The 27,931-nt window shown below is 40.3% G+C and overlaps 1 protein-coding gene across 1 annotated transcript in view; it reads right to left on the reverse strand.

The window, feature by feature from the left end:
• Window positions 1-507: 507 nt before the first annotated feature.
• gucy1b2 (guanylate cyclase 1, soluble, beta 2) overlaps window positions 508-27,931 on the reverse strand; it is a 104,605-nt gene continuing 77,181 nt past the window's right edge. The window contains exons 12-15 of the mRNA XM_064329908.1: window positions 25,691-25,837; window positions 23,968-24,122; window positions 8,943-9,127; window positions 508-2,001 (exon numbers count right to left, since the gene is read on the reverse strand). Of these exons, the coding sequence (XP_064185978.1) occupies window positions 1,871-2,001; window positions 8,943-9,127; window positions 23,968-24,122; window positions 25,691-25,837 (618 nt within the window). The 3' untranslated portion in view covers window positions 508-1,870. The remainder of the gene's footprint in view (window positions 2,002-8,942; window positions 9,128-23,967; window positions 24,123-25,690; window positions 25,838-27,931) is intronic.

Raw genomic sequence — 27,931 nt, forward strand, 5'->3', positions numbered from 1 at the left:
ATTGTGAAGCTGGTAGGTCATCAGAAACTTCAACCAAAACTCAAATGATATTAAAAACTACAGTGAACAATCACTTTCCTACTTCATTTATTTTAGCTGGTGTTCCACTGTGTTGTATTTTGGGCCTCAGGATATTTCCCATTTTAAGATTAACTTGAATGTTTCCTCTAATCTGAACCACAAACTCCATGACTGAGGAAATTAAACACATTTCTTATATTTTCATTACAATGGAATAATTATAGCCTTTTATAAACCCTTTTAACCCTGTAAAACCCTGTTAACCCTATTTTGTATTTGCAGGTACACAATTCCTTTGTGCACTGTGCTCTTTTTGTATATGCAGTATATTTGCATGGACAGAATGGCCCTTTGCTTGTTCTGAAAAAAAAAAGACAAAGCAATTTTTTAATGGAGGACAAAATCTCCAGTGTGAATGATAAAGTAATAAAAATGAAGTTACCATTGAGGTAAATAGTTTTATTTTTTCACAGGAAATTTACTTGAAACTATATGTCTAAATGTACAATAATACAAAGTGTGCATATACATTTTGCCTCACCTTAAGTCTAAGTCTATGGTATTATTATTAGAAATTATGCTAAACAGAAGATGCAAAGATTGCATTATTAAGCTGAAAGCAGATGATAAGACTAAAACTGCAGTATCGTTGATGATATAACAGACACCAACCAAGAAAACCATAGGCACTAATTACAATTATTGTGGTCATACTACTCAGATTAATCATATTCATATATGGTGTATATGCTACATGAAGACTGTTATTTATGTACTATTATGTTAATTTAGCAGACATTACATTAAGGGTACATTACAATCACACAATCACAATGTATACTTGTAAAAAAAAAGATCATTCCAACTCAAGTCTACAGTGCATCAGGAAACATTAGTCCAGAACAACTGCCAGAGAAAGCATGCTTACAATATTTTCAATCTTGTATTCTCATTTAAATGTGAGGAAGTTTTTCAAAAGAAAAAAGAAATGGCAGGGATTTTTAGCTAGCTGCTGTGGAGATTTGTCAGGGCCCAATGGGTGACAGACTCCCCTTGGTGTGTAAGCATTATCAGTCCGTTTCTATCCAGTGGATCTCATGACACCATTAGCACATAAATGTAGGGTGCAGTGCTTGCAAGCAACCTGGAGTTGTGGGTGGGTGGGGGATGACAGGATAAGATGTTTAAGAAGATATAATGAGGTGGCGGACCCATCCATAAGGCACATAAAGGCACAGCCAGCAGGTGCAGATGAAACCTTTACAGAGCTGCTTGGTGGCCCACCAGATGGCCAACAGCGTTGTGGAAGTTGATGACTTAATGGTCAGGTAGATACACTGGTGGAAGGAGCAATGCTCCTGAGGGGCCTTATGTTAGCGCAATGTTACACTTCAGACAATTAAATTCACTATCCCTACTGGTCAGTTTTTACTGTTTGTTTGTTTGACATACACATGGTTCCTTTGCTTGAGCTTGAATATTTTATTTGTCTGTAACTGTGTGTGTAATAGTAGCAGGGTAAACTGATGTAAAGAAATGAAAAGAAAAATGCATTAAAACACAGAAAAATTAACCTTATATTTTATGTTAAATGTGCCTGTGGATTGATTTATAATCCTGTAATGTTTCATTAAAAAGAAAAAAGAAACATTCTGTGCAAAAAGTATTGCTGTGGAAAACCTTCCAATCTTTAACATTTTAACATTCAACAATTTTTAAATAGAGGTATTTTGTCAGCTACTCATGATGCATCTTTCACTATTCATGATGTGCACACGTTATATTAGAAATACTGCCAGGGCAAGAACGGAGCAGGTTCATCGCTGGCAGAATGTAGGCTGTTTGCATGTCACAGCAGCATGCAGAGCCTGGAGCTCATGGCCTCAGGGTTGAGGTCAGCCTCTAAGGACGGTGTCGAGACCAGGGCCTTCTCCCCTGTTAAAGCTCCCTCCTCTCTGCTGCTGTCTGTCTCCTTGGCATCTGTGTGAGGCACAGAGAGAACGCTTGTCCATTTGCTTCTGTGAATTCACTATATTTTTAAAAAACTGTTTTTCACTGACCATAAAGTCACAGCTTTGGCAATGATTTCAATTCACAGTAAATTTCACATGGGGTCTGTTAATATGTGTTTTCACACATTTTAATTGTCCAAGAAGTCCAGCAGAGATAGCAAATTTCATTTATTTTGATGATATGGGTGTTTAAGATAGGAATAGAATGCTTGGGGTTGCACAGTCAACCAAATATAGATGGGATGATCAGGTGACCAGATGTAGAGACCCAGTTTATAAAATTGTCCAGAACAGTGGGATTAATTGTAGTTTTTATAAACAACAGGCCACAGTAACCATAATAATTCAAGTAAAGATGTCACAATATACAGTGGTTACTGGTTTCATTTGGTGCTTCTGCCGCGAGAGATTTTCCCGGCAGTGGCAAATTAACATATGTTCTCTTTGTATTTCCACAGGAACTACTTTTGTTTGCAAAACCACCACCAGGTAGCAAATGTGAGCTCTCAAACCCATATCTGCCAGTTAACACTTCAACTGTGGGACTCACAAGCAAACTAGAACAGTGTTACCGCTGCTCTTATTTTAACAAGAAAGGAGAGAAAAATACATTTTAAAGATAAGCTGAAAATATGGACATGCTTGTTACCCATAACATTTTTGTGTGTATTTGAATGACATGTACGTCTATAAACGGTTAAGGCTGCTTCATACTTTCTGCGTTCTGCGCCCGCGGACAGCTGCGGACTTGTACCGGTCGCGAGGACGCACACCCGGTTCCATTCATACTACAATTGAAGGTCCGCGTCGGTCTGGTGTTCCACGCATGCGCATTTCGCGATCTACAATCCATTCCAGTTCCATTACCACAGAGTGAATGTGTAAGTGAATGCGATAAGAAAATTTTCAGTTACGCTGACCTATAAAACGCTATTCCAAAAGCAAAATTAGACATACTATTCATCGTTAGAAAGCTTATACTCTCACCTACTGAATAAATGAATTGCCAATCAAGCCAGACTGTACTAAAAAGGGCGACAACGCCGTAAACAACAGGTGTGGTATTACGCACAGCTATTTTGGAAGGTATCCAGGCATCACAAATGTGCATGTATTTCACAAACGGATTGTCCAAGACAATATATGACCACTCAGTCTCAAAAGGGACATTTCTACGCGTAAAACCAATGGGAAGCTTGTATATTTATTCAATATTTAATCCCAGATATTGACTGTAGAATGACATGGTATCATTTAAAAAAACTTTGTCTCGTTTATTTTGTTATTCAGTCAGCAGCGTTTTCACTGCTGTATTGGCATATCTTAGGGCTATTGTCGGGTTTGTCTTGTTGCTATGACGGAATATGATTTTTGAGTGGTGAAAGAATATTTTTATGAATGCCCAGATAGACAATATAAATGTGGGTAACGGCAGATCTCCTCGCACAACTCTCTTCAAAACAGGCATCCATAAAATTTTGTTATCTGGAGCATGCGCAGTCGGCATGCTTGCTATGCGTACAGTCCGTGCGGTCACAGATTTTGGGCTGCGCACGGACGTCCGCATAGGGTTCCGCGCGGACCCTCCAGACATGGGCGGATGACGACATTTGCGTCACGAGGACCAAAGCGGACCCTCGCGGATACGCAGACGCGGAAAGTATGAAGCAGCCTTTATTCAATAAACTTTGTGGTCAGACTGAAACTTAACAATAGTCAGATAGTTTTGAGCACAGTCTAACGTTATCCCTGTTAGTTTCACTTGGGATATAGGGGAGAGTCGGTATAAATGTAATGCATCATAAATGTAACACGGTGTAAATGTAACTTTTTGTTCACTGCTGCTGTCGTCATTTGAGGATTGCATTGACATGCAATTCAGTCCTATACCAAATGATTAATGAAGAAGAAACAACATTTATCACATGCATTTATTATAAGCACACACCAGATTGGTCTGTATAGTAGGTTTTGGTTTTGTGTTTGTTTTTAATGCGAAATTAATTGTTTTAAATGAGAATTTCTTCAAGGCAAATTGCCCATAGTCGTTTATGTCCGGACAGCGTCTAGTTCCTTGTTTACCGAATAGGGGAATGGACATTTTTTGAAATGACTGAATTATTAAAATAAACAATTATTATTTAACATTTTGATGTGTGAAAAAATTCCTTTTTTGAGGCATCTTTGAGAGAGACTGGCAAAGATGTGCGCAGACCATAGAGGGTACATAAGAACTGGAGAGGGTAGGAGAGGCCAGGCGGTGAAGCCTAGGAAGTATCGGGGAAACCGCCTCTACTGCGCATGCTTCAGGGCAAAAGCGCTTGCTGCCTATTGAAGTTAATGTAGAAATCCAAGGTGATTTAACAACCAAGGAAAGAGACCCAAAACTGGCAGGTCAGTTACAGGACAGTGCAGTGCAGAGGTGGACGCATTTTCACGCCCCTGCTTAAAATGTTGGGCATGTGACGCTTTACAATTGTGCGCCTGTAGTTCCCTAACCTAAATGTGGGTTTAGCATCTAAAAATGCAGCTAAAAGTGAAACAGCACAATTCTTTCAGCAATCAATCATCCTGTCCGTTTTGAGTATGAGCACGGTAACTATGGTGATTAAACAAACAAAAATGACTTCACACTTCTCTCACAAAAGAGTTGACTGGACTATTGTCACCAGGCGTGTTTTGGTCTGTGGCTGTCTTTATGTGTTTTCATGTATGCAATGATTTTAAAATGGTAATAAATCGTAAATAATAATAATAATCTAAATAAATTGCCTATGTACTGTAAAACAAACAATATAATTTAGAAATAAAACTGCTGGAATTGATCCAGCTGAGTACTTTATTTCAAGAAAATAGTTTTACAACATAGCCTAGGGCCTATTGTTTCATTATTTTTTAAATGTTCTGTTTGCTCAAAGATGTGCAAGAAAGCAAGTTAAATGATCTTAAATAAATTTCATTTGGAGATCTTTGTTCACCCTTTTAGTTTTACAAATGGGTGCTTTTTTTTAAAAGAATTACGATGAAGAGGAGATGGGTCTTTTCGATTCCCAGTTCCCAACCAACTACAAGTGTGCGATGATACAAATCCCTTGAGAGGTCAAACCTGTTTTGGCGACTTTCATAAAACAGAGTTTGACAGTTTATTTTTAATCCATAATGGCATAATTGCTACAGTATAATCAAATAACAATATATAAATCGCTGACTTTCCATAAAATAACAGTTGTTTCCTAATACGATGTTAAATATTAGCTGCTTCCCTCGGCATGCAAACTATCATTGGTGGGAAAGGATCCGTGAACTTTTTGGCCAATCGTTTTCTATTTCAGGAACCAAAATTAAAAAGCAAGAAATTAATGGGTGTTCGAAGTTCATTTTAAAGACAGAAATCGAAAAACAAGAATCAATTGGTTACTTGTGTTGCTGACTGATATTAATCATACAATTACATAAACTGAAGTTTATGGGGTTATGTTCAGATTTCCATTTTTTCCAGGGAGAAAGAAGGGTCCAGAGGCTACAGCACCCCAGGGGTCAAATGTAAAAAAATATTAATGTAGAAATCTAAGGACGCTTCATTCACCAAAAAAAAATCAGGGGTTATTTTGAATAAGATAGCAAGGCCCGTTTTTTAAAATTTTCTTTTTTACTGACATTATGTTTCTGAATTTGCTGTAGTTCCTTAGGACAGCTTAACATTTTAGGACACCTGAATATATGAAAGCATTAATGTATAATGACATGTAAAACATTTCACAGTGATTTTTTATTATAACATGTGCAAAATGTGTAAGAATACTTTCAATGAGGTTAGATTTTTCATAATGACCCAATTGACTTCAGTGCAGTGTTAGGTGCATTCACAAATGCTCGTAAACAAAGCCAAATGACCTGTTCGAGTGAGCCCAGATGCCAATTTTGTTTTAATGTTTGTGCGTGGAACACCCGTGAATACACTGCCAGCAGTCACCTCCCTCTGCAACTAGAGTGATTACCCAGGAAGAGGGAAGCAGATAATAAATCGTATTGAAGAAAGCTGCTGTTATTTTCTGACAAGTTAGGTATTTATATGTTGTTATTTGAGTAGCATTTATGACATGAAAATGTGTTTTCTGAAAAATTGCCAAAACGAGTTTGAATGACTTCTTTGCTGATATCAGCCCAATATTAGCTGGTATTAGGGTTTTATTTTTCCCAAATACTAATGTCATCTTAAAATCACAGAGCTAAGCTTTCATCTTAAGATAGCGAATCACCCCAAAATGCAACGCGGCGTGACGTCAAGTACAATGCAGAATGGTGGAAGCTGTCCTTATGAGGAAAAATTACACTCTGCTGCCCCTTACTATCAGAACCCTGCAAGCATTTCCCTCTGGCCAGCAGAACCTCTGCCGCAGAGGCAAATACATCAAACAAAACCAGTAACCACTGTACCGGTATTAATGACAATCACGATATTCAAAAAAAATGTAAATAGTAATGTTGTGTAAATAATTTCAATATTTTTTGCTCACACGGGAATCAAAAATCTACAAATATCTAAATATTGAAGCAAGCAACCTAAAAACCATCTAGGATGCACACAAAACTCCTGGTAGGTATGAAAATGAGCCCAGAAGTGTCATAAAGTGCAATTCCCCTTTAAATTATAAAAAGGAGCTCCTGATTCTGTAATTTGTTATCTTTATCTTCAACACCATAATATTTGTTAAGAAATGCCTACAGTTACTTTTGGTGGCAGCAGTGGGATTGGAAGCACTCTCTAATTTTGACTACAGAACCCGAGGAAAGATGAGTAAATTTAAAATATCACCCTCAATAGATTTTTGGAAAATTCCACTTATTCTGTTATTAAGATGAGAGTAACCCAATAACCCTTTTAAATTGTATTTATCTGATGGTTTGTTGTTATTGAAGCATGATTAAAAAGCATTATGGGCATGTGTGTTGTGATAAAAAGTTCTATAGGCGGGGGCATAAGACCAGAATGGGGTTCTGGCTATATGGTAAATAAGTCCACAGGTAGGAAGTCCTGTGGTGGACTGGGGGCATAAGACCACCTTGTGAGATGTGGCTGCTATAATAATATGGTAGAAAAGTCCATAGGTAGAAATTCCTGTGGCAAGCCGAGTGCATAAGACCACTTTGGGAGGTGTGGCAACTAAAATAATATGGTAGATAAGTCCATAGGTAGAAATTCCTGTGGCAAGCCAAGTGCGTCCTGTGGAACTTAGAATTCTACAGCATACAAAATGTCACTAAAAAAAGGAAAGGAGAGAAAAAAACGGCACTCACTACCTTATTCAAAAAACCCCAGAAGAGATTTTTTTTTTATTGGAGAATAAAGTGCCCTCAGATTTACACATTATTATTTTTCTGTTTTTCTACATTTGACCCCTGGGGTGCTGTAGCCACTGGACCATTCTCCCTTGAGGCAATGGAAATCTGCACATAACACCATAAACCTTAAAATCCAGAGCAAGTTCAGTGTATGAAATTGTATGTTTAATATCAGTCAGCAAAGGGGCTAATATTATATTATGGTAGCTTGTGATGTTTTCTAGCACTGCAGTAGTTAAGGAGAGAGATGGGTGGATTAGCTAGCCAGCTAGCAACAGAAGTAGATAGTGATTAATTTGTAGAGAAGAAGATTGCAGCAGACAACGTAATAGAACGGTGAGATCGAATCAGATGATGCAGCATTACACCTACCACTGAAGCACTCTTCTCTATGCCCCAGGCAGCCAGGATGGGGAGTTCCCTTATATGATCATATGGTAATATGAGGAGCCAAATTTCATCCACTGAAATTTACTCAAATTTAAGAATACTGGCATAATTACTTTCAAAAATTAATTAGTTAAACCATCATTTTTTGTATAAAAATGTATTGACTTTATATTTCCACAGAGAACATGGGCCTCTTTTTTGGCTTACAATGGGCTTCACCATTGACTTACAATGGGATGCGTGGGGCTTTCAAGTTCTTTTTGTATCAGGGCATTGTAGTTCACCCTTTAGAAAGTGGGAAAAAGGGCTTCAGAATTTGAGGAGGGCTGTTATCACTTAGCCAGTTCCCATACGACTGACAACGTTACCTAGACGGCCAAATCACAAAGCATGTTTCCGTGTTTAATTTCGGTGCTGTCTGTACTTACATGATACATTTGCTGTGTTGCTCGTTAGTAGGCTTGTTAATGTTAAACTCGGTCAAAATGCTGAAAGCAAAACTCTAAAGTGTGGGTGGATTTTACCCAGAAGGATGCAAACAATAGAACATGGCAAAAAGGGACTTTCTTTAATGTCTTGAAGAGTGTTGAAAAGATAGAGAATAGATTTCAGAAATATATGTTTCCACAAAGTTTCAAAAGCAATAGTTATTTATTGTTTTATCAAAATTATTAGTTAGCAAGTAGGCCAGTGTAAAAAGTAATAAGAGGTTGAGTCCAAGGTGGCATTTGAACCCGTGCCTCTCATGGTCCCATAAGCAAATTCGTTACCAATGCACTAGTAGCAAACTAGCCATGGGGGCTGCAAATTTTTGTTTTTTTAAACATGTGTACTTCTATATATGTACATTTTGCATTGGGGGTTTTATTGTGTGGAAGTTTTTTTGTGAATTCTGTCTGTTGACATGAGGTCAGAAAGTACAGAAGTTAATTTAAGTTTTTAATCGCTGAGTGTCTGGTCATTGCGGTTATTTCTGTAGGAAACCCTGAAAAGTGTTTATAACAATATTTATATCCACTGAATTCCTTGGCACCCACGCATGAGGATTGTTGAGATGGACCTGATTCATTTATATATTTCCTCACTATTCTATAATTACAGTAGTATATATATTTCCCCTACAGGAGTATGATGATTACTGCATCCTCAACCATCTTTGCCCCATTTGCCTCTTACCTGATTTGCTCTCTGGGTCCTCCTGATGGTTATCCCTGTAGGTACAAGGCTGTCCATATCTCCCCATGATTTGTTCTTCAGAGATACACAAGTTTTGGAGCAGAAAGTATGTGGTCATCAGGCCTTTCCCCTTCACCTGGATCTCCCCCCTCGCACTGATGTCAAAACCTTTATCCTCCAGGGCACTATGACAGAAACAACACCTGTATTGATACAGTGTGGAGAAAATATTGTCAGACATGTAATTCACTATTTGGCCATTCTCAGCCATTGGAAGCTTTGAAGCGCTTGGCCAGCATAGCCTGGAGATGAGACAGAGGAGGAACTGGAGGGGGGTTAGCCATCTGAGGTGAGGATGTGTGTGTCTGTGTGTGTGTGTGTGTGTGTGTAAGAGGAGGTGTCCATGCCCCTCACCCCTCCTCTTGGAAGATGTTTGTAACAGTTATTGTATTGTTTGTAATTGTTTGGAGTTGGTCTTGTAACCTAAACGTCACAGGTTCGATTCCCCAGTAGGACACTGCCATTGTACCCTTTAGCAAGGTACTTAACCTGAATTTCTTCAGTATATATCCAGCAGTATAATTGGATACAATGTAAAATGCTATTTAAAAAAAGTTGAGTAATTTGCTCTGGATAACAGCGTTTGTAATGTTTGTAATGTAATTTAATGTAACAGTTAGTTGGAAGTGGGCATCTGAGTCCTGCGTCTAGGTCTGGCATCCTACATTTCATCTCTGTTCTTTTAGAATATTCTGCTGCCTTTGGGTTTTAGAATTTTGGATTACTTTGGGACAAACACGCTGTGGTCTAGTATCTTCTTTCATTAATTTCTTGTGTGAGTGCACATGTCTGTAACCTGTCAGCAAGGTGAGGATTAATTGAAATATGTTTAATTTTCCGAACCCAGCATTTTTAAGCATTAACACCCTCGATGGACGTCTGGCACTCTGAATACCGAACACAAGGTAATTGAACATCGTCTTTCGATTAGATGTGAATATTTGTTCTAATTTAATACATTTTTTAATTTTAATCTGGTTTAGATTAGTACATTTTGATAAAGGTTGATCCAACAGTTTTCTCTGCCTATCAATGAATTTGGCAACTTAATAATTTATATCATTGATAATAATTACCAAATTAAATAAAAATTTGCATGTTGGATAAGTTGAGGTGTTTTAACTGTTGATACACTTGTGTTCAATATTCAGAGTGCCAAACATGAAACACGGGTGTTATCGATTAAAGCTCCAGGGTTTGTAAAATTAAACATATTTCAATTAATCTTCACCTTGCTGACAATACAGATAAAAGAAGGTGCACTGGGGGTAGATCCTTCATTAGCCTTCTGAAGCTGTCTCAATTAAAATACACCCAGTGGCCAATTTCTTAAGTACTCCTATCTATTACTGGGTATGACCCCCTTTCACCTCCAGGAGAGCCTGAATTTGTCTTGGTATGGATTCAACTAGGTGCTGTAAACATTCCTTTGGGATTTTGGCTCATTCTGACTGAAAAGTTTAAAAGCTTTATAGATGTGAACATCACAGAGACTTGGAAAATTGCTTAAAATGAAGCACTTTCACCATTTACAATACTTGCTTAGATTAGTTTACTTTTCAATTTATGTAGAAATAAAGTGCCAGAAATGCAATTAGGGGTTCAAGACACATTATGTCAGAAATAGCCCATGCATGTCATGAAGCACAAAAGTCCCATATTCATGTTGTGCTATATTGCATACGCTTACATTCAAGCGTTTTTCTCGGCATGACCCATGACCCATTGGACAGGAGGAACAGAAAGATGAGAATATAGTGGGAAAATGATTGCAAAAACTGGACAATGAAGACTGAAAAAAAAATGTTGCTTGGTCTGACAAATCTTGATTTCTGGTGGGACACACAGATGTTACGGTCTGAGATTCTGGCTGAATACTTAAAGGGGTAGTTCACCAAAAAATTTAAGAAATGTTTCCACAATGTTGTCATGGTTGTCACAATTTGTGAAATCTTACAACTTGAGTGGGTAGAAACTGTAACAATTAATTCTCTTCCATCTTCTTTATTTCCAGTGGAAGCTAATGGCAGAATCATGGCCCGTCTCTATTTTAATGCAATTGGACAGAAGAGAAATGAGAGTGACATAGGGTCCAAATGTAGATGGAGTCTTAATGTCTAGAGGGGTGGAAATCTAGGTTGAGAAATGTTTTGAGAGTTAAAAGGTTAGCTGAATTTAGCCCTAATTCATCTCAGTTTTTACCTGGATATAGTCTGGCTATGTCCTAGCCAGCTAGAAAACTTTCACATTTAAACAAAATCTAGCCAGGTTTTCACCAAACACCTAGATGGAATAACCGGGTATAGGATTGTGTCAATCGACAATACATCGAGGGATCAGTGATCACTATGAGGGATCACAATTTCTACTGCTGGAGCTGATTTTTTTGATGATTTTTTAGAAAATAATTATGCATATGTAGCAGGAGGAAAAAAGTACCTGCACAAGTTTGCCAAATATTACATATTATTATCCTCAAGGGAGTAATGGTCTAATGTTTTCAACTAGACAAATGAGGTGCTGTTCTTTTGACGCCCTCTTATGGTGTTTTTTGGTAGCTAAGTTCATTGTGCACACTGCTCTTGTCCGTTTTCCCACAGTCGGTGACAATAGTGGTGGGTAGAATCTTTGCTCAGTCCTGTTGTAGGGCAGTTCACAGGAGTCTGCTTTTTATCAGAGTGTCAAAGGAAAAGATTATTAACTGTGCTGACGGAATCAGCAAGTGTAATTAAGAGATTGTGCTCAGTTTCAAAACATCCGATTGGATCAGCATTATGTGAACTTTAGGTCCTCCATAATACAACGTAATAATGTATTGTTGGAAAAGTGACGTCATCAGAGACTCATTGCGAACTGCTCATCGAAGTTCTTGGCTCTCGAATGAGCTATCTGTGATAAATTCAGCCACTGGTTGAAGGGGCACAGGTTTTTCCCTTGGACAGACAATTCACTCATGTACATTCTGACAAACCCATGATTAGATGCATTTGAGCAACGGTGGGTGGTGAAGCTCGCAGCCTATGAGTTCGACATCAAGTATGTACGAGCCCTAGGAACACAGTTGCTGATGCCTTGAGCAGAGAACCATTTGCAGCATGTAGAATCAGCCACCACCTAACAAGGGAACCTTACAGAGTCAGAGAAGCGAGCCTGCAGCACAGTCCAAGATATGTTCCGATCATCCAGCGCAAGTGAAAATTTGCAGTAAAATGCAGTAAGCAGTAAAATGAAAGGCAGAGTGAGATCCATTGTTAAGGCTGGAGGTATGTCCAGTGAGTCTTACAAAGCTTTGTAGATTGGGAGACTTGGACAAGATCAAGAGCTGTCTCACAAGCAAATCACATGCAGTGCCAGTCAGACACTGGGCAATTATCTTCTTACTCTCAGGATGACTTGAGGATGTAGCAGATGAAAGACACTGTGCTAGCCAGAGCCATGTTGTAGATCGACACTGTAGACCATCCAGGCACGAAAAAGCAAGAGAGCCAAAGAAAGTGGCCAAGCTTCTTAAGCAATGGGATGAACTGACTATTGATAATGGGATTCTGTATCTAAAGACCCACTGACGAAGCGTAAGAGATACCAGTACACTGTGCCACCTTCTTTGAAGAAAGAGGTCATCAGAGGTTGATGATGTTGACCATCAGGGCTAGTTCAGAACACTGCATCTTATCCACCAGAGATTCTTCTGGGACAGATGTGAGGGAACATGTGAGGTCCTGTGCTTGTTGTGTCATTGGGAAAAGTCCAGAGCCTGAGGGGTGTGTGTGGCTGGTAACCATAAAGACCACTGCATTGACTTCTGCTGTGCTGAAGATTAAAATAATAAAATTGTGGATGTGCTTGTGATTACAGATCAATTTACTAAGCTTGCCCATGCTTTGCAGTGTCCTGATCAGACTGCTAAGTCCATCACGTATAGGTCGCATAGGACCGCTTCTCACCCAGTGGAAAACAGCACCACTTAGCATTTTAATTGGACGCTAGGCAATATGATTATAGCCCTACCTCCATGCTCCAAACAAAGCTGGCAACACATGCTCCACATCTGACATTTTTATACAACCGCACAGCCCATGAAACAACAGGCTTTCTCCAATTCTATTTAATGCTTGGTCGAGTTCCTCATCTTCCTGTGGATGTAATCTTCAAGAATGCCCTGCAAGAAAGAGGATGGGACTTACTCCAAAAATATTGAATCCCTGCAGAAGGATTTGGCAGAAGATATTGCCTTTGCTGAAGTCCATATCACAAAAGAACAGAGTCAGCAGGCAGATGGATACAAGACAGTCAAAGGAACCAGGATTAGCTTTGACGACAGGGTGCTTGGGCAGGGTTAACCTGGGAGTACCCAAAGGATCTGAGTTGGGTCCCTTGCTTTATTCCTTGTACATGCTCCCTCATGGGGGCATCATAATCAGACATGGTGTTAACTACCACTGCTATGCAGATGACATGCACCTTTATGTATCTTTTAAACTAGGTGAAGTTGATCCAATAGCCAAGTTAGAGGTCATACATTTTCTTATGTTGAATTCTGATAAAACTGATAAGCTTGTAGTAGCTCCTCCATTTTCTAAATTAAGGAAGATGTTTTCCCCCCAGGATGCTGAAAAATCATGCATTTGTATCCTCTCGACTTGATTACTGTAACATTTTATTGTCTCGGCATTGAAACATCGACAACTTGTACAGAATGCAACTACTAGAATCCTTACTAGAGCTAAGCCATGGGAACATATCAGTGCAGTGTTTACATCTCTTCACTGGCTGCCTGTCAAATATAGAATCAACTATGAAATCCTGCTGTTAACGTATAAAGCTCTAAACAGTTTAGCCCCTGACTATCTTAGTTACTTTTTCCTTACTCTCCTCAAAGATTACTTTGTTCACAAGATGCTGGTTCTGTAAAAATTCCATGCATTTTTAAAATTACAGTAGGCGGTAGAGCCTTTGCTCAAAGAGCTCCTGTCTTATGGAACAATCTCACTACTTATGTGAGGGCTTCAGAGACACTCTCTGTCTTTAAGTGTAGGCTTAAAATGTATCTTTAGTCAATCCTATAGTTAGCCACTCCTATAGTTCTATAGTCCTATGAAATGATCAAGTATAATCACAGAGTCTCTAAAATTAAACACGGATGTCTGACTCGGCAAGGAGCTTAGCGTTAAGTGTCAAGGTGGCCGTTATGGAGCTGACACACTAGGTAGCTCAGTTTAAGTGTCAAGATTGTCTTATGGAGCGGACACGCTAGTTAGCTTAGCCTCAAGTGTCAAGTGTCAAGCTGGCCTTTCGGAGTTGAAACACTAGGTAGCATAGCATCAAGTGTCAAGCTGGCCTGGTTGCTCTTCTCTGAACCTTTTCCAGAGCCTGTACATCTTTCATGTAGTACAGTCCCCAGAACTGCACACAATGCTCCAAGTGTGGTCTAACAAATGTATTGTATAAAATGAATATAATTTGCTTGGATTTATACTTAATATGTTTGGCTATATATCCCAGAATTCTGCTGGCCTTTTATTACTACTACAGCACAGTGCCTAGAACCTTAAAGGCGTTTATCAACCATTACTCCCAAATCTTTTTCAAATAGAGCACATTCCAATTTAGTTTAATCCAAATGTCCTCACTTGGCATGTGCTGGTCAATTTCTGGAATTTCTGGCACATTAAAACTTTATTTTTCATTGAGAGCTACACACCCACCTCTCCTACTGGATCTGTTCTTCCTAATGAGTTTGTACCCCTCTATGTGATATTCATACCCATCCTCCTCCCCAAGTCATGTCTCTGTATTCCCAAATATGTCACAGCCCCCACTATTCATAGCAGCCTCAAGTTACAAAAATGTATTTTTTATACTTCTAGCATTTAACCGGAGACATTTCAGATTATAACTTCTACGCTTCCTCTCCCCTTCCTTCACCACCCACTGTCCCGAGCCACCTGTACTAAAATTTTGCTTTAAAAAGATTTAATTGGTGTTCACACTATTATAGGAAGCCTTGACAGCTTCATTCTGGGCAGTCTGCACCCCCTACCCTTTTCAATCTCTGACCAACGAAAGTCACAAGCGAAAATGTCAAATCTAAACATGAAGGCCAGCAACCAAACAAATAGCGAATATTACAGACATGGACAGGTTACAGTCACAAAGGAAATTAATGAAGGAAAATGCCAAATCACAGCTTGTTTCTCCCAGAAAAACCAAAAGACAGATGAATTTTCCAAAAAGCCAGGGATGAAAAAGTAAAAATGGAAGACAAAAATGTAAGACCCTAGGCACACCAAACAGTAGGCCCAGATGCAAGGTTCAAATTCCTCAGATGGTAACAGCAGACAAGCAACCTTCGAATGTCCACAGATGTTCGCTATATTATATCAAAAGATTCATCGTCTCATGGTCTTCATAATGAGTATGTTTGGAGGTAATGAAGCTCAGCTAAAACAAAAACATGGAAGTTAACTCCTATTTCTAACAGAGGTGAAATCTGTAGACAAATAACTGTCAAAGAGCAATGCCACCAAATACTAAGTTTACATACATTGTTACATTGTTAGTATTTGGTGGCATTGCCCTTTAATTGCTTAACTTGCATCAAATGCTTGGGGTAGCCTTCCACAAGCTTCTCACAATACTTTGTTGGATTTTTTGCCCATTCCTCCTGACAGAGCTGGTGCAAGTCAGTAGGGTTTGTGGGCCTCCTTGCTCAGATATGCTTTTTCAGTTCAGTCCACAAATTTTCTATGGGATTCATTACATTACATTACATTACATTTACTTGGCAGACGCTTTTATCCAAAGGTACAATACTTATTTTGTACAGCTATTTCTAGCCAAGAACACAGTTCACAGTGAACACTATTCTGACCTAACCTCTGCAAAGCCAACTAGGCAGAAGAATAAGCTACAGTATTAGGACAAATACAAATTACCAAAAAAAGTGCTGGGATGGGGCAACATGTAACAAGTGTCATGAAAGGGGGGGGGGGGGTTTCAGGTCATGGCTTTGTGATGGCTACTCCAATACTTTACTTTGTTGTCTTTAAGCCATTTTGTTACAACTTTGAAGGTATGCTTAAGTTCATTGTTCTGCTGGAAGACCCAGTTGTGACCAAGTTTTAACTTTCTAGCTGATGTTTTGAGGTGTTGCTTCAGTATTTCTAGATAAACCGCCTTCCTCATGATGCCATCTATTTTCTGAAGTGCACCAGTCCCTTTTCCAGCAAAACACCCCCACAACATGATGCTGCCACCCCCTTGCTTCACAGTTAGGATGGAGTTCTTCGGATTAAAAGCCTCACCCTTTGTCCTCCATACATAGCGCTGATCATTATGGCCAAACAGTAAAATTTTTGTTTCATCTGACCTGAGAACACTCCTCCAAAAGGCTAGGTCTTCATCCTGGTGATCACCTGCAAAGTTCATTCTGACTTTTTTATGCCGGTCTTAGTATAGGAGCTTCTTCCTTGCGCGACAGCCTTTCAGGCCATGGCGATGTAGGATTCTCTTAATGGTGGATGTAGATGCTTTGGTACCTGATGCCTCCAACTCCTTCACCAGTACCTTAGTTGTTGTCTTGGCGTTCAGTTGAACCTTTCGGACCACAGTTTGTTCAGCCCAGGAAGTTAATTTGTGCCTCCTTCCTTAACGATGCTGTGTCTGTGTGGTTCCAAGATTTTTATATTTGCATACAATTGTTCATACAGATACTCGTGGTACCTTCAGTTGTTTGGAAATTGCTCCAAAGGAGGAACCAGACTTTTGAGGTCCACAATTTTTTTTCTGAGGTCTTGGCTGAGTTGCTTGGATTTTCCTATGGTATCAAGGGCAAAAAAGGCAATGGCTTTAAAGGTAGGCCTTTACATACAGCCACAGGTGCCAGTTAACTCCCAATTAACTCCTAATTACGACAATTGGCTGATCAGAAGCTTCTAAAAAGTAATTACATCAATTTCAGGAGTCTTCCAGAGTGTTTAAAGAGACAGTCAACTTGGTGTATGTAAACTTTTGACCCACTGAAATTCTGATATAGTGAAATAAAGCTGAAATAAATCTGTCTCTAATTGATTGTTTTAAAATGACCTCTGATGTGAACAAAGTAGATGCCCTAATTGACTTGCCAAAATAAATATATTGCAACATGAAATGTGCGGACCTGGGTGTAAAATTGCAAAGTATCCCTTTAAGAAACGGTTGTGGATTATGGCTGTCCTTGTGTGAATTTGTGTAGTCTGATGAACGTGTACCATTTAGCACTTTCACTTTGCTATACAAAAGTTTACATACACCTAGGCTAAAGATATTCAAACTCAGTTTTTCACAACTTGGCAACCCCAAAATCTTGCTCTGCCTCCAAATCAAACCAGTCTACATCCAGGACTGCCTACGCTGTATGTTTGTTTGCATGTATGTATGTGTACGCATACTTCTCACAGTCTACATTTATGTGAATTACCATTCTCACTTTCTCATAACAAACACTTTGCAAAAAGAAATGATATTTCATAAAAAACACGTTTTCAACGTACAAAAATGCCAAGTTACTCACACATACAAAGCACTCTCTATAACTCATTCATTCAAACTTGCGAAATCTAGGCATGTCATTAAAAGTATTGATATCAAAATAACGCCAAGTTACTGTACTACAAACAATATAGGCTATCTTGCCTCACCAAAATCAAAGAAGCTGTATTCCAAAGCAATGCTACCCAATGTTTCCTAAATAGTTTCAAGTCACTTGGCCTGGTATTTTTTAATCTTACCATTTTACAATGTCATTCAAACTTTGTGTCACATCAAAGTGTTAAATGCCTCTAATTGCCTTATGCAATACATTTAAATTAATGTACAAAAGTGCTGGTGAATACCTACAGGAAGCATATTCCTCCAGAAAACATTTTTATAGTTGGTTGTCAACTTGATTTTACTAAATGTACAAGTTCTTGTACATTTGCTACTTACAATAAATACTGCATGTACAATAAATATTGTGCAAACATACATAGAATACTTCATTATCCCCATGGCGACATTTCCCTCGCATCGTGTTACATTCACATTTATGAACAGACATTTACACCAAGAAACATACAATCATTCACACAACAGAAAGGCTGGGCAGCTAAATGCATACATACCGATACAAATTGGACATATTAAGGCCTATTCAATCAATCTTGCCTCTTACAAACCAATCCACACATATGTTTGGCCTGTCCATGTACCGTATGCTTATACACACAGGGCCAAGTGACTAGAAACAATTTAGGAAACACTGCTTTGGAATACAGCTTCTTTAATTTCAGTGAGGCAAGATAGCCTATATAGTTTGTAGTACAGTAACCTGCCATCATTTTGATATCAATACTTTTAATGGCAGGCTGAGATTTTGCCAATTTGAATGAATGAGTTATAGACAGTGCTTTGTATGTGTGAGTAACTTGGCATTTTTGTACGTTAATAATGTTTTTTATGAGATATATATATACACCGTATACCAGAGTTTGCATGTTCTTCCCGTGTCCGCGTGGGTTTCCTTCGGGTACTCCAGTTTCATCCCACAGTCCAAAGACATGCAGGAAGGCTTATTGGAGACTCTAAATTTTCCATAGAATATATATATATATATAGAATATTAGAATATCCTTCCATTTATATAGCACTTTTCCGAATGCTCAAATTGCTTTACAGTGAAGGGGAACTCACCTCACCCACCACCAATGTGTAGCACCCACCTGGGTGATGCACAGCAGCCATTTTTGCGCCAGAAAGCTCACCACACAATAACGAAGGTGGAGAGGGAGAGAACATTTATTTAGTCAATTAAATCTGGGGATGGTTTTGGTGGCAAGTTTGCGAGAGCCAGATCTGGGATTTAGCCAGGACACCGGGGAACCCCCTACTCTTAGCGATAAGTGTCATGGGATCTTTAATGACCACAGTGAGTCAGGACCGTGAGACAACATCTCCTACAGCACAGTGTCCCCGTCACTGCACTGGGGCCATGGCTGGATTATGGACCGGGCCAGTGGGGCCAGTGCCCCGGGGCCTTGGGGTGCTTATAGCATGAGCTAAACACTAGGGCCCCCCAGACTCCTCAGCGCTTACAATGTAAGGGTCCCTGGGCCCCTTGGTGTTTAAAATGTGAGCTCACCACTAGGGCCCCCCTGACCCCTCGCTGCTTACAATGTGAGGGCCCCTGGGCCCCTCAGCGCTTACAGTGTGAGGGCCCCTGGGCCCTTCAGCGCTTACAGTGTGAGGGCCTCCAGGCTCCTTGGCATTTAAAGAGTGAGCTGACCACTAGGGCCCCTAGGCCCCTGGGGCTTAAAGCATGATCTGACCACCAGGGCCCCATGTGCCCCTTGGCATTTAAAGTGTGAGGGCCCCCGGGCCCCACAGCGCTTACAATGTGAGGCCCCTCGGTGCTTAAAGCGTGAGCTGATCACTAGGGCCCCCAGGCCCATGGGTGCTTACAGCGTGAGTTGACCACTAGGGCCCCCAGGCCCCTCGGTGCATACATCTAGTGCAACACCTGGGCCCCTTGGTACATACGGTGCATGCTTAAAACGAGAGCCTCTCGGAGAGTACAGTACTGTACAACTCAGCCATTGGTTGGCACGCTACAATATGCTGTGGCATGATACAATATTCACCAACAAGTCAGTTCATTCTGCATAACAGGACAGTTTGAAGGGCATCGTATTATGGCAAGCCGTTTGTTATTTGACTTACCGTAACTAGCTATCCTTTTATTTTAGCTAGCTGCCCATTTTCCCTAGGTAGCTGCCCATATGATTAAGCTTGTTAACAGAAATTAGATAGCTCATAGGCGTAGATTTTGGGGGGGACGCAGAGGATACGTCCCCCTCAATATTTAGAACACGTGCATTTGTCCCCCCCCAATAAAAACATGAAAGAAGCATTTCCACCATAAATTGATGCAGAAAAGGCACACATTGGCGCATAAAAATTCACCAGAATGCAGGAAATTAAGTGTTTGACGCTCAAAATCTCCAGGTGGAGGATCCCCAGACCCCCAGACCCTCCGCTTAATGTGTCCCCCTAATGTTCAAACAAAACCTATGCCACTGAGTTAGCTAGCTGCCATTTTTGCCAGCTAGCTGCCCTTACAACCAAATTAGGTGCACTAAAAAGCCAGCTAGTTCACTAACTATCGGCCTAAAACTTAGCTGTCTAACTAGTTAGGTGGCACACAACTTAACTAGTTAGTTAGGTGGCATTTGTTCACGGGTCATCTGTGTGAAAGGGGTATAAGATAAATGGGTAGCTAGCTACAGTGGGTTGAATAAATGTTGAAACAGCATGCCAGTCATGATGCTTAAGTGAAAGCTACTAGCTAGCTAACTATTAGTGCTATTAGTTCAAAACTATTATTTGTTCAAAACATGGGATGCTGTGGCCGTGGGTATAAAAACCTCATTGAGAGCTTATTAGCTAGCCCAAATGAACAAGTATGCTAAATGCACATTGTGGTGTTGTTACACATTAGCACACTGTTTAGTGGTTATCATTTAATATTGTTGTTGGGGGCGGGGCGGGGCGGGGGCGGGGGGCCTCCAAAAGACATGTGCCCAGGGGCCTCACGGAACCATGATCCAGCCCTGACTGGGGCATTGGGGTTTATTTGACCAGAGGGAAGATTGCCCCCTGCTGGCCCACCAACACCACTTCCAACAGCAACTCAGTATTCCCTGGTGGTCTCCCATCCAAGTACTAACCAAGCCCACACCTGATTATCTTCAGACATTCGGCAGGAGCAGAGTGCATGTGTTGTTGCTGCTGTTATTGTTATAATTATGATTACTGTTATTAAACCTAATTAAATCACTGTAGTCATTATAAAAATAGCATGTCAGAAGATAGGGCAATGGGGACAGCAGCTGCTCTTGTCACGTGAGTGACATGACACTAATATTAACACGTTGACGTGACACTTACGCACAAGTCTGTGTGTGTATGTGTGTGTGTGTGCATGTGTGAGAGAGTAAGATTTCATACAATGTCATGATGTAGTGTGCCGATGTCAGGGGGATTTTTCTTGGCTTGAGCCCCTGCCCCTCAAAATGTCTGTGCATGCTGCTGAGTACTACCACTTAACAAATGTTAATTCATATTATGGGTTAGTGAGAAGCTACTCTATATTACGTGGTTAGTTAATTTAATTGTCACATGTCGTGACTACCCTGGTAGGGGCAGAAGAGCTGGACACAGGGAGATGCGTAAATTCTGGATAACCAGCTTTTATTTCGAGTAGCGAGAGAGTGCGTATTCAGTTATAAACACAAACGGAAAAACCTTTGCCTGTCACCCTCACAGGATCTGGGCAAAAACATTAAAATAAAACAACAAAGACAAAATAAATTATATGAAATTGTCGCTTTTGTCGGTCGGTATGTGCTCTCTCTCGCCGTCGTGGGGGATCCCCAGTCTTCGACGCCTACTGTGTAAAGAAGCACACTTTTAAATCCTGGACTGATTCATAACATAATACAGGTGTGTGCTTATTTAACCAGTAGGTGTGGTCCTCTAATTGCCCTGAATTCCTTACGCAAACCAAGCCCTGCCACATTAATCAGTCTCATTAAGTGAAGTTTAATTTATATAAAACAATAAGGTCAGGGAATTTTCTATTCCAGACCAATATGCGCATTAACAACAAAATTTTTTTTTTTTTAAAACAACAAACAGCAGTAAAATGACTTAATCAGGCAATACAAGTTTTATGCTATCCTATGGTTAGATGTCAGCATTAAATAAAATGCCTTTCAATACTTAACAAAAATAAAAAGGGAGGCCAGTCTTTAATTCTGTTAGGTGATGCATCAGCTCGTCGGCTAGTCCAAGGTCCTTGGCAGGCGTGCAGGGACTCCTGGGAAACCTCTTTGAAGTGGGGGTTGCGATAGGTTCCAGTCGAGCTGACTTGGGATGTGCACAAATCTTCCACTTGGGTCTGGCGGAAAGGCAGGTACGGAGGAAAAGTATGTTGATACTTGTTCCTCAAAACATTGTGGATGGTAGCACGCCAACTCTGTCTTGTTAGTCAGGCAAGGTGCTTTGGGGCGTGCAGCGAAGTGTCGGTTTCCTTTGTGGTGTCTGGTCAGGTAGGTAAGTATCTTAACCCTCAGAGCCCCTCAGAACCCCCCTCAGAGCACCCAGATCTTAAGCTTTTTGGTGAGTTTTTATGCTGTGACAGACGGTGGGGAGAGGTGCGGGGATTGGTAGTGGAGGACAGGTACCTGGCAGCACGTTGGCTCCACCCCCGAACCACAGAAGGAGGTCCGGCAATAATCAGACGCACCGGTCGGTCATTACGCACTCAAGGCTCGGGGATAAAGCGAGAGCCGAAACATGAGGTAATGTAACATGAGGCAAAGTACCGTGAGGGAAACGCGTTTGGTGAGGAGAGAGAGAGAGAGAGAGAGAGAGAGAGAGAGAGAGCATTGCGAATAACCGATTGAATTACTGTTGTGACCTGGACTGCCTGACTACCCGCTTGTGTATCGACTTGTTTTGTTTGAGAACTCTGCTTTGGATTTGGACTTTGGATTACGGACACGGAATACGGATACGGATGGGACTGGTTGCCTGATTTCCCCCCTTCCCCTTTGTGAGTTTCCTCCAATAAACTTTCCTTGTTTAATTATACTTTGTTTGTGTGTTTTAGTTATTCAACTTGTGACGTGGAAACCCCGCACCCCTGGTTCTGCTACAATGCTTAAAAAGTCACTGACGCAACGGAATCCCCCGTGTGTTTACTGGAATCTGGTTGGTGGATTATTTTTGGGCGCACAAATATTTGATTGGCTTGTGGTATTGGAGCAGTCAATAAATATGGATAGATAAACCATTGATTACTGCTTTAATGGTTAAGCCTGTTAAATCAGGTTCCCTATTTCCAAAAAGGGGGTGTTTCTTGCCCCAAGCTGATGCCATTTGATGAAGCAGAGAGTTTATTGCAAGGTCACAAGAGGAAGGCCTGAATCCACAGAATCACACAAGTCCTGTCCTTTGCTCCATGGTCATGGACTGCTTCAGCCCTTTTTTCCTCTGCCCATGCCTTGACGCTGTCTGGAACACCAGATCCATCATCCAGCTCCTCTAAACCACACTATTCTGAACTATGCCATTTGGTATATTCCGGTTAGCTTTCACCTCAGCTGTAACCTGCTTAACCCATTTTATTTGCTGTCTGGTCAGTGGAGGATGGGCTCCACCTCTATAGCCGGGTTCCTCTCGAGTTTTCTTCCCACTGCGGAGTTTTTTCTCGCCGCCGTTTGAGGGCTTTCTCCCAACTGGGAGTATTTTTACCTTACGTACTTGCTATTTGGGGGTTCAAGCCTGGTGTTTGCTGTTTGCTCTTTTTGCTCTGTCTCTTGTCTTGCTACTCTGTAAAGTGTATTTGTGATAGTTCTCTGTAGAAAGCACGATACAAACAAAATAGAATTGAATTGAAGGGGACAGGCACTTAATTATACCTTGGTTGACCAAAAAATCATGTGGTCAGGAAGCCAGAGGCCACAAACGTGTATACTTACACATCCTTACACCAAAATGAAGAAAACCTTGACTCAAAAACAGTCTTCAGAATGCAGGCAAGGATGTATCAGCCACTTGTCTTAATTGATGATGTAACTGATGATAGCAGTAACAGAATGAATTCCAAATCGCCTACAAACTCATTGGATGAGGCTTCATCCTACAGCAAAACAATGACCCCAAACATACTACTAAAGCAACATGTTTTTCAGAGCAAAAAGCTGGACAGTTCTTCACAGATACATTCATATGATCTAAATTCAATTGAACAAGCATTTCATATGCTGAAGAGAAAACTTAAGTATGTGTGTCCATATGCTGAAGAGAAAACGCGTGTATGCTGAGGTTAAGGTGTGTGCAGGGTACCTGTATGTGTGCTCAGGTGAAGGTGTGTGTTCATTACCTGTATGTTGTGGGGCTCAGGTGTATGTGGTCTGGGACTCCATGACTCTCCATGCGGGACGCTGTGTTCACTGTGTCTCCAAATAGACAGTATCGTGGCATCTTCTCCCCCACGACCCCTGCCAGCACCGGCCCAGTGTGGAGACCAACCCTAATCTTTCACATGCAACATAGACATCCACTGAAATTTTATAAACATGATATAGACACCCACTTGAGTCATACACACACAACACAGGCTCCCAACCAAATCTTACACACAATATCGACACCAGCGCTTCCACTAGGATTTTTTCCATCATTGTCACATAGGTTTCACGAGGGTTCTCAGGTTGCGGTGCAACTCAATGTTGCACCATGCACACATATGTATGTACACACGGCTGATTCTTAGAACTTTACTACAGCTGATTCACCAATGTTTGTACCAGCACTTTGTTCACACTTAATATAAAGCCATAAAGTCAGCCATCACTCGTATGTGTTCACCACTCAGTATGAATGAGTTGCTGTAATGAACAACACTGCAAGAGCTTCCCATTACGCTGCCTGAAACAACTAACAATGATGAAGATGTTACACCTATACATAAATTTCAGGGGATGAACCTTGTTCTTGTGAGAAGTGACATGTAACATTATCAGATCACAGAGCCATCTGGTGCATAAACCAGCAAAAATACAGAAACTGACAAGTCAACTTATAACATTTAAAACTCAGCTAGCTAGCTAGCTAGTTAGTATTTAACATTACAAATCTATAAATGTCGTTGTTATGATCAACATAGGTAACAACGATATTCAAAACTGAGATTGCTTGCTAGCTATGCTATAATTATGTTTTCATTTAGCTGAATATGAGCAACTGTCAGATAGTTACAGCAAAGAGGCTGTTGTTAGTCAGGTAGCTAACAATCCAGCTTAGTTCATCATGATGAACATCATGCTTAGTTAACTAGAAAACACATTATTTGCTTAACGGTGTTAATTACACCTCACAACCTTACAATTCATTCACGATAACATCTGCATTGTCGCTGGATTCTAAATCAGAACCACTGCATATCACCACATTGTAATGAGGTAAACAGTGTTTTTTGTCATGCTGCCATCACTGATAACACTGACACCTTAATATCACGGACAAGTAAAATGTATGTAAAAGTTGTGTAAGTCGCTTTGGATAAGTCACTCTCGATAAGAGCGTCTGCTAAATGCCTGTAATGTAATGTAAATGGTAACATGGGTCGTTCCCGCCAGCTAGTTGTTGCACAAACTGCAATGTTCACGTGGATACTTGTATTTAGCTATATTATAGAAGTCACAAGTTGTTTAATAGTTTGAAAAGTGCTGTGGCGGTCAGCAATAACATACGAGAGGGAGTGCTGTACTCAATTCAAGGTTATAATGGGTTCGCCGCCACCCTATGGCGGACATGCAATTCTACAGTGTGAAGAATGAATGAACAAACAAATCCATCGGTGCAAATATCTATACATATAGATTGAAAAGACAAATCTGTATGAACAAAAAGTATTCCTGTACAAGTTTATCACAAGTGCTCTTTTTTTCCAGAATTTAGCAAACATGTATATAACTTGGAACACCTAAAATATTTGGAAGGTTAGCAGTATTGACCTGATGAACATCCATTCAAATGTAAATGGTTTATTTTGGGCACATTAATATTCTGCATGAATGCTGTTCTTAGTGTTAATGGTATACCTGAATTGGTTGCCCAGTGATGGGGCTGGCCACTTCTCGGGCAGCAATGCGCATGCCCAGGGCAAAGTTAGCTACTCGCTCAGCATGGGTGCTCACCGGAACGGGCACCCCACCCACCACCATATAGGCATCTCCAATAGTCTCCACCTGCAGGAACAGACATTCACCTCAGCCTCCAGACACCAGGCAGAGCAGATCCTAATCCTTTCTATTTTCTGTTTTATTAGCCACCAGGGTTGAGGATTCAGGAACGTTAATTCAGTTTGTAGGGTGGTTTACAGAAGTGTGCCCCTTATCAGACCTCCAAAGGAAAGCAGACTGTGTTTACTGTGCAGACAGGGTGTCCACAGGTTTTGATAAAGAGATCTCAGTGCTCATTTGCAAAATTCCCCCTGGATCAGCATTATGTAAACCTTAGGTTCTCCATAATACAGCAGTGTAATCTAGTTTGGTATTGTTGGAAAGCTGATGTCATGAGGAATAAGTTGGTGCTTTGGTGGTGTGGTATAGTGGGTGCTGACTAAAGATCTTGATACCTATGGGTTAGTGCCCAGCCAGCTACAAAGGTTAACCCAGTGTAATAGGCTTACAGAGATAGCGCAAGCAAGATCACTGATGTACTGTTTTGTTATTATTGTGTCTTTACTTGATGACTTTAGGGTTTATATGGGGTATGGGTATATAAGGGAAAAAGTGGAATGGTTGGAGGAGACTCGTCAATACAACCTCTTGCGTGCCATTCGCGTATTGGCATTCCACTACACACACATTTTGCACCATTGTATATTGCCAACATTGAGCGTACTGTATCATAAATTGTATTCACTTTAGCCTGGCATTCCTCTTTGACTCTTACCACTGCACACCCAGAAGTTTTAAAGTCCTAACATACACATAGAACTCAGGATATCTGCACCCTGTACTCACTCGCCTGTACACTTGTGCCACAACAGGTACACAATTGTATCTATGCATGCTACTCATGCCAGAGGCGGGTCTGCATCAACCAGCTAGATCCGCTAGAAACATAGATAATGTTTTAACTTTGCCTGTGAGCTAAAACATTATTTTGGAGTCATATAACCGAAATATGATTAAATTAATCCTGATATAGTACCATCGGGTAAGTCTACACGGCAAGTCTATAAAATACATTTATTGAATGAAATAGAATCATCCCCAACTTTGGAAGCTACGATTGTCAGAATGCTGCCATTTCATTTATTGAATCCTTAATAACTATTCTTGTGCATAAAACACCTAGACAGCTGTGTCAAAACAGCTTTTGATTTTAACCAAACTTGATTTTAGCATGTCCCACTGGACACAAATGAAATGAACTTGAAACAATTTAGGAGACATTGGATTGCATTGCTTTGGAATACAGCTTCTTTCATTTCTGTGAGGCAAGCCTATATTGTTTGTAGTACAGTAACTTGTCGTCATTTTGATATCAATACTTTCAATGGCAGGCCTAGATTTAGCCAGTTTGAATGAATTACTTATAGACAGTGCTTTGTAAGTGTGAGTAACTTGGCATTTTTGTACGTTTAAAACGTTTTTAATGAGATAAAAACAACAGCACTGAGAGTAATAAGATTGAATATTGTAATATGCGTGATAAGGTTAAAAAAGAACAACTGGAAGCTAAGAGGCTCTGTGAAAGGTGACTTGCCCAAGATGCAAAAAGTAATCCTAAACCTGTCTTTCAATACTGTAGTAGAAAAACTAAAGGGAAGGAGGTTGTCCAGTGCATCAGGAAAGAAGGAGCATTGCTTTGTAAGAATAAAGATATTGCTGATGCCTTAAACAGGTATTTGGTTGAGAGTTTTACTAGAGAAGAGGTTACTAAAAGACTGGAAGGCATATTCAGTACCCAGAATGTCTTATTGAGATAAAGTATAAAGAAGTACTGGATAAATTACATAAACTGAAGACAAATAAGGCTGCAGGCCCTGAAGGCATATACCGAATGGTACTCAAAGAGTTAGGGGAAATCATTTTTAAACGACTGGCAGGTATATCTAGGCAGTCTTTAGAAAACTGGAGACATACATGAGGACTGGAAGCAAGGTAATATAATACCAATATCCAATATTCCTGATCCAGGAAACTACAGACCTGTCAGTTTAACTTGTATCACATGTAAAATACAGGAATCTATCATCAAAGACAAGTTAGAGGTGTTTCTTGAAAATAGCAACATCCTAAAGTATAGCCAGTGTGGTTTTCGCAAGGGAA

Source organism: Anguilla rostrata, chromosome 3, assembly GCF_018555375.3.
Source record: "Anguilla rostrata isolate EN2019 chromosome 3, ASM1855537v3, whole genome shotgun sequence".
Lineage (NCBI taxonomy): Eukaryota > Metazoa > Chordata > Actinopteri > Anguilliformes > Anguillidae > Anguilla > Anguilla rostrata.